At 38.3% G+C, this 8,618-nt stretch overlaps 1 protein-coding gene across 1 annotated transcript; it reads left to right on the forward strand.

Moving 5' to 3' along the window:
- The first annotated feature begins 706 nt into the window (after positions 1 to 706).
- Positions 707 to 3,541, forward strand: LOC144652455 (uncharacterized). Its single transcript, XM_078512458.1, has 2 exons — positions 707 to 1,335; positions 1,845 to 3,541. The coding sequence occupies exons 1-2, from the start codon at positions 726 to 728 to the stop codon at positions 3,011 to 3,013; spliced, it is 1,779 nt and encodes a 592-aa protein (XP_078368584.1). The 5' UTR covers positions 707 to 725; the 3' UTR covers positions 3,014 to 3,541.
- Positions 3,542 to 8,618: the final 5,077 nt, after the last annotated feature.

The raw sequence follows: 8,618 nt of genomic DNA on the forward strand, positions 1-8,618 counted from the left end.
AGGTGGTGGAGCTATTTAAAAAAATGAACGTCCGGAGAGGGGCTTATTAGCGAGGGTCGAACTTAAAAAGAGAAGTGGGCAGGAAGATATCACCCCGGAGTCTCCGTGTGTTTTGATGTGCTCCTGGTGGAGTTAATATTAAAACCTTTTTTAATTTGGTATTGTAGTCCTAATTTCTGGTTCATCGGAAAGAAAACGATTTGACTTCCACGAAGATCTTGTTTTTAAACAAAACCAATTGAAAATATCACGATCGCCAAAATAAGAAAGCAACACTGCAACATACATGGCAAATGTGGCGCGAGTTTTTCTTTACCAAGCACTGAATTAAGTAAAACAAAGCCAAACCAACTCTGGATAACTTTGGATACTCAACTGAAACGACTGGAAATTGCACTAAAGCAAGTTATAACAAGTATTGCGCGCGGTTGTCAAATGATTAGTCATGCAACAAATTCTCGGAAATGTCGGAAATAAAACTTTCATCCATACTTACTCGGATGTTTTTAACGTCATGAATTTTATATACTGATAATGACATGATTGACAAGCATAGCACCCATCGCCGAATTAGCCAATCATTGCATGCGGATGAGTGGTCACGCAACAAATTCTCGGAAACCTTTTATTCTTTCTCGGAAGTAATTAATATATTATAAAGTGTGAAATTACGCCGAAGTATCAGCCGTTATCTCGCCGAGAAAGAAGCCTTTACTCAAGCAAAAATGCTTAAACCAGATCAATGTTGGCGCTGTGATACCATTTGTTCATTGCCATCTCTAAAGATCTCTTGCACTGGATGCGGAGTGGCATCTTACTGCAGTGAGGATTGCAAACACAGCGATGTGTTCAGACACCGGGTGGATTGCCAAACGGCCGCGTTGAAGCGAAAGTGTGCTGGATGTGGCGAGGAAAAACCAGGTCTGAAGCCTTGCGGCAGCTGTCGCCAAGCGTGGTACTGCGATAAAGAATGCCAGAAGAACTCTTGGCCATCACATAAAGCCCATTGCCAACAGATTAGCTGGGAAACAGAGGAGCTCTCCCGTCAGATAAAACTGATCCGAAACTTTAAGAAGTCGATTCCAGGTTTGGGAACCGTTTACTACTGGGGTAATATCCCAGCCATCGATTTGATCAACTTGCCATTGAACGAAGGTGTCCACTATAGCAAGCCTATATCGATTCTTGTTTGCGGCGTTGGTGACCCCAGAAATGTTCTACTTTCCTTGTCGCAGCTTCCAGACGACTATAAAGAAGAGCTTACCTTTGTTTTGAACGACATTTGCGCTTGTGTAATGGCCCGCACAGTTCTCATACTATACATGCTGATCAAAGGTAAATTAGTTTGGTTGTATTAGTAAAGTAAGGAAACGTTACTGATCATGAGTGCATGCTCGTAGGCGAGACTGGTTCAGATAGTTTCAATAGGAAGAGCTAATTAACAAATCGACCACATTTTCCATGGTCTCCACTCTTATAGACCATAGAAATGACGTCAGAAAATGTTCAAAACTCAAGTGGAACCACGAGCCGTAGGCGAGTGGTTTCACTGCAAATTTTTGAACACTAAAGTCTGTGAATCAAACCCTAATTAATGTTTGACCATTCAAACTCGAAATATGTCGTGTTACGTACGTGGTTATAAATGTTTTTTTTTATTATTATTTTGCAAGATTGGTGCTTTAATTTTTCACTTAATAAACTTAAGGGTAAGTGCGTTGTGAAACTCTCATGTAATCAATGACTTTTTCTTTTCAGCATACGTATAAAGGCAGTTAGATGTGAAGAGTATATTATGCACATAGCTATAGAGTATTCAAATCGGACTCGTTTTTGCTTCACAGGAGGAGACCAAATAGCAAGTTCAGTGACGCAGATTTGGTATTCACTGCGCCTTAGCGAAAAAGACCACCAGCTTGTGATTAGCACCCTTCAAGAACTGATCCATGTATCAAACCTTGAAGAACTGACACGAGGCATACTGAAGATGGAGCAAGGCCAGCTTAACAAACTCGTACATGTGTGGCGTACATGGCTGGCCCTCAGTTCTCGTCAAGGGAACTGGATTACCGAGGCTCGACGCAGACGCTTTGAAAGTTTTGATGCCATGATCGGGATGAAGCTCTACTTAGAAGAAATCCCCAAACAACATAAGAAATCCGCTTCTGACTGGTTTTCAAACGGGATTCTGTTATCCAAGGAATCACAGAAAGGGCTTACTCGTGAGAATTTTACCCTTACGGGTTCTGACTTCCAGTTCAGTCGCAATGAAGGTCCTTTCTCTTACATCCTTCAGTCCTCTGCTAATCCATTCTCGTCGTGGGACTACAAGGATGCTCAACAGCTGAGTCAGTCTGCTTCTATTCTTAAGTTGTACAGTGAGTATGTGACTCACGTGCTTAAGAAATGCGTCTTAAAGTTGGCCACAGGACAGGTGAAGTTTCACTTCCTGTTATGCAGCTGTATGGAGATGGCTCCATTCCTTCCTCCAGACCGGAAGTACGACCGGGTGACCACTTCCAACATTGCTGACTACGTACCACTGGCCAACCTGCTGGACACCTGTAAGCCACTGCTGAACCCCGCTAACCCTTCATCAGTCATTGTCACCGAGTTTCAAAACTGGGTTGTGTTGACGAATCTGATATATGAAGCAGAGAAACGTGCTAATGATATGGCGCGAGGTGACAGCTTTCGCAGAGAAGTCCTTGAAGACACCAAGAACCCCGCCATTGCCTATTCCACAGCGAGACAAGCTTTCACGGAATACCACGACCATAGTCCAGAGTTCATCATGTTCCTCCGTGCTTCGTTGCTGGCGTCTGAAGTTCCAGATAAACGTGATCGCAGGCGCACTTGGATGTCAGTGGCTAACTATAATGGGTTGATTGCACGCAATTTCCTTCGCTGCCAGAATCGAGTGTTTCCGGTCAAATGGCAGCTGAACTGTCGCAGAGTCACCATGTTGAATGGCTTCGAGAGAGCGGTGGAATGGATCATAAATCCAAAATAACATTCGAATTCTATATCTTAAAAAGTGAAAAGGATAGCTTGCGGTTCAGTAAAGCTCGTCTTTGACTTATTTACCTTTTGTTTAGCTTGTGTAGTGCTTTTTGGTTGAGCAGTTTTGAACTTTCAGTACTGTTTTTACTATCATTGGATATTTTGTGTCCTTTTAGTCCAGCGCTTCGTATGTATATACATAATTCAGTGACTGTTCACATTTGAACATTTTTACCTGATCTGGAAGAACATAATTTTATAAAAAAATCATTTATGGAAGAGAATAAGAAAGAGATCGAAGAACCAAAGAAATTTAGATTTTAGAAGTTATAGAGCTACTTATGCAGTTGAAAATATATATTTTTAAAAATACAGGGTGTAATTTAATTTTTTCAAGATTGGTGTATTGCATTTTTTAAGATCCTCAAACAATGCAAGAGATGGCTAAGAAAGCTACCTTCTGATATCACCAGTATAGGGTGGTATCCAGAGATTACAAACATTTTTATTTAGCATCTTATTCAATTAAAATTGAATAAGATAGTTAAGTTTTAGTAAAACTCTCCTGGGCCGTTTGTTGCCCCTTTCTTTTTTTTTTTTTTTTGGGGGGGGGGGGAAAAAAAAAAGGGAGAGGGAGAGGCGAGGTGACCACAGGCTTACACTTTCATTAATTGTATTTCATTTGACTTGTAAAAAATTATATCATAATTTTTTTGTTACCTTAGACTGTAATTAGACCCCCTAATTAGGGAACCTGTTCATAGATAATGGTTTACTCAAGTAGTTACAGCAACTTGAACATTTGTGGTTTTATGTTGTTGCTGTTTTTTGTTTTGTTTGTTTTTTGACGCACAAATAATCACCTGTTGTAGTTATTTGCGTAAGAATGTCGTGTATTAATTATTAAAAAAAAGATAAAAAAAATACAACTATATTCGAGAGTTGTTGGAAACTTGCTTTGTGGAGGAGTGGCATATCACTCTTTATACCATGCCATAGAAAATACAGCCAATCAGAATACAGGAAAGCCTATATTCGACGGTATTCAACCCAACCTTCCCATCGTGCGCTGCGATTGTATTCTCGAAGAAAGTTAGTAAGCGTATTTTCTATGGCATGGTATAAAATAGTTACACAACACTTTCTCGTGGTATACTATGGAATACCCCACTTGTCACTTGTATTTTCTTGGTATACACACTCGCCTAAAGGCTCGTGTGTATACCGAGAAAATACAAGTGACTCGTGGGATATTCCATAGTATACCACTCGAAAGCGTTGCATAACTAGTATGTATCCAACTGTTTCCGTCCCCACCCTTCCTTCTTTATGGTTATATGTTTATGTTTTGGGCAGACAGGAATCTAGGGACGAGGAGAATCAGATTCCCGCATATACATGAAATTGTTTTAGACGCATTATTCGATATGATGTCTCTAAAGTAACATGTTCAACCGTGAACTTAGTGTGATCTGAGAAATTCATGTAAACAGTAAACAAAAAGTGACGCATCCTAATAGTTTTACTTCATGCCAATCTCGTTTTCGAAGTCTATAGGCTCCTCAGACAGCGGTTGATCGCCGGAGAACTAACCGCTGACAAAGCAGCCTGGAAACTATGAGGATTATCTGGGGACGAAATGACGATTGGCACCATTCAGGCGTGACAATCGGGGGTCGGCGTGACAATTAGTGTTCGGAGTAGTCTCTAGCACTCTTACTATTGCTAAATTGTGATTGGATAATAAGAATCGGAACCTCTACGAGACTTAAACGAAGATTTCTTAAAATTTACGCTTTCTAGAGCGCACAAAATTGCTGCTCGATCGCAGCTTAGATCGCATCTCTTCTTTTGAAAGAAAAATAGTGTTTAAAATTAACTGAAGAGTAAATTTCAGTATGAAACAAGCCAAGTATTTTCAAAAATGTTCCTTAAGTCAGTGGACGACAGGATCGATGTTGAAAAATCAGGAGATGTGAGGGATGGCGGTGGGTCAAAGGTAATTGAAAATGTAATTCTGTTAAGTACAGCAAGATGTAAGAAGATTATTTTATATTGTAATTGGGTAACATGTACAGTAATGCATATGCCATTCTTTCGTTGCTAACTTCGCGGGTCTTTGCGTAATTTGTTGGATCGAGATCTTACAGCAGAAGAACAGAATATCTCTAGGAAAACAATTTCGTAACAAGTTAGTTAAATATTTAAAATTGTAATAATTACAATTTTTAAGTAATATTCTCAAATTGAAATACAGTATACGATGGTTTAAAGACAACTAGTGTCGCTCGGGAACAGCGAGGAAATTAAAAACTGAATATTCGAAGGTGTCGAAGGTGGCATTCGCTTTCACGATAGTCAGAGAAAAGACGCTGAGACGGAGTTAGTGAGTATACAGCAAATACAATAACCGAAATCAGGCTTCTTCAGTAATCAACAGGTTTAAATTTAAAGCTAGAATATAAAATGCTTAGAAAGGGGGAGCAGCGTTGAGACGCATCACTGAAAAAAATATAATAAATATTTCCGTACCTCAGTACGTGGTGTTTTTATCCCGATTTTGATTCATTTATTTATAAGCTCTACATCCATTTCAATTTTACGACTATACTTCATATAAGCGCATAGTAATCTACGTTTTGTTTTAGGTTTAAAGTTAATTATTCCATCCTATCCTCGAAAAGAAAACATTTTTACAAATGGCTAAGAAAAAATGAAATTATGGAAAATTAATGAATTCGTAACATGTTCAAACGGCGACAAAACAAATATACGTAAACCAAAACCAAACAAACACGAGGGACTTAACAATCATCAGCAAACATCGTTTTGTCTTCAGTTGAATGTCAAAGTTGTATTGAAGGTGATCATTTATTATAATTTTTCTTTGTGCTATTATGACAAACCCTTTTCTATAAAATTCAGAAGTGCCCTTGTCACAATAAGGCAAACTTTGGAACAAACTGAATGCGATGTTACTTTTTGCTTTTTGACAAACAAGACAAAATCGTCTGTGTTGACAAGCATTTCGAAACTAACTCAAATTTTAAAAGTTAAAAAAATGTAATTATTCTTGAAGAACGTAGCCTCCCACGCAATCGTTCTTCGCCCCTAAGAACGACTGCGTGGGAGGCTATGAAGAACGAAGAAATCGACTGCTTTGTTTTAAAAAAATATCTTTGAAATCTGAAAAGTCTTAAATACATATATTTTGAAAACGGTCTTAAAGCCTGATTTAGGGGTTGCACAGAAGTTAGTTTGAAGTAAACATTGAGTGGCGGAAAATACAAGCAACTACAAGGAGACAGTTTCTCTGTTTATATTAATTCGTGTCCCATATCTTGAGAATTATTTTTCTGTCATATTTTGCTAAATGCGGTTAAAAAAGATGAGCTTGTACCCAATAGCCAAGATTCAGCATGTTGGAGATCATCGTAACTTCCACTTTTAAACAAATGACTATAATACAAAGGCTGATTTTCTCGGTATTTTTGCGATACTTGCTTGACGCTAAATATTTGCATGCATGACTAGCCTTTGGTACTAAAACTATTTCAATTTACCTCAGTGCTGTGCCATATGTTAGCGTCAACAAGTCAATTGAAAGGTCTATTGAAAATCTTTAATTTACCAAAGAAATAGAAATTTTGCATTCTGGCAGTGATACTACTTGCGTTGCGGCTGCGGTAATTAATGTTTTCAGAGTAAGATCGCTTTTCAGTTATGAAACCTCGAGCTTATATCACTACCAGCAATTCGGAAAACGGGAACCGTTACATTTACGCGGTACAGGTGTTAAAACAAGAACGATCGTTGGGTTACCTTTGAGGAATCATATGTTTTTACAGTGAAAGAAAATCTCTCTCAAATGGCAAAATTATAACAGGACATTTTTTTCTGGGGCATCTTTATTTCGCAATTTTAATTTGGAAAGCGATTTTGCATAATTTTTCGTAACAGAAACACAATGTTTACAATCTCATCGTACAGATCAGAGCTTCAAAATATTGTATGCTTTGTTATTTCTGATTCACAAGCAAGATGAAAAGTTGTTTAGAGATAAATAAGATAACGGATTGGCGTGAGAAGTAAAGATATATTGAAACTAAGTGCTGGGCTTAACTGATTTTTTTTTTCGCGTCATTTTCGCAATTTGTTTTTGATATCGCCGTAAAACGACGAAAAATTAATCTGAACATTTCCCTGCCGCCGTAAATAACGTACACTCATGATCACAGAACATATTATTTTTGCAAACGTAAATAAATCTGCATCGATATAAGTTTCTAAAAGGTTGCCTAGAGGATTCGACCTTCACAAGAAAAAACTGTCTTTGCTACTGTATTGACGTGCTTGGAAAAATTCAGTCCACGCTACAGCCGTTTATTGTTCATTTTAACTGCTCTCCCCGCAGTCCCAAATTATAAGGGATGTAGTAGATCGAAACTACTACAGGCCAGAAAGAGAAAAGTATATTGATAAAAAACTGCTGGAAAGAATAGGTTACTTTACGCTTTGGTTTATCCCTGTTTATCGTCTAAACTGAGTTCAGAAAGACAAAATATATCTATCAAGTAAACTAGTAGGGGTTAGAGAGACTACTAAACTCAACAACGCCATCGATAAATAACATACAATACGCTTATGCGTTTTTATCAGTTGGACAAGAAGGTAGATGGTCAGCTTCATTGCCATTCGTCGTATATGGTGTTCACTAATAATAACGAGCAAATTCAAAAGACAGGACACAAATTGAATATAGCGGTCGGCGCACAGCGCTTTGAATAGATTGAGAAAAGACCTTGAGAGGGATTTGCTGCATGTACGGCAACTTTAATAAATGACCTAAACCAAGTAATGCCTGAAATTGTATGAAACACTCATTAAAACTGAAATGAATATTTCATCGTTTTAACACCCTTTTATCACTCTTCATGCCACAGTCCAGTATGGTCTATCTCACTACAAACAGGGTATACTTACAAAGAACAATTTTAAGGTAATTTGGGCAATTCCAGCAGTGATATCTTACCCAGGTATTGCAAAAAGAAAAGATAAACTGGCTGGCATTAGGCTACAATGTTTGCTCAAATCGTTATAGGTGGTGCGCGCGTATGCGCTTTCTATCTTGTGCGTTTAGTTTAGGAGGGGAACATTAAGGTTTTTGGTATTGCGGTACTGACCAGTTTTTCATGCGGTATTTTAGTAATTTTAAACAAGAATATGCGGTATTGATGTATTCTTAAACCTGGGGGATGCGTTTACTTACCGTTTTGGTCGACGATAGTCGGTTAAAAACGTATCCTTCACTTTTTTCAGACGATCTTAAGTCGTTTCTGGTCGTTTCTGAAGCAACCTGAAACAGCTTATTTTGTCACACATTCAAATCTACAATTAGTTGACTGTTATTACAACTTGTTTAAAGCCATGTCATTGTTTCCACGGTCCCACTCCCAGCCTTGGGTTATTTTCGGTAGGCTCGAAAATGTACAATTTATTAGGCCAGGGTAGAATACATCCTAAGTCAGGCAATCGAATTGCGGAAGTATAAGACCACTACGTCATAAAACTTTCAGAAATGATATAAATTTACTGAAGGGTCCTGGTAATAATAT

This window comes from Oculina patagonica, chromosome 4 (assembly GCF_052425735.1).
Source record: "Oculina patagonica isolate OP01 chromosome 4, crgOcupat, whole genome shotgun sequence".
Lineage (NCBI taxonomy): Eukaryota > Metazoa > Cnidaria > Anthozoa > Scleractinia > Oculinidae > Oculina > Oculina patagonica.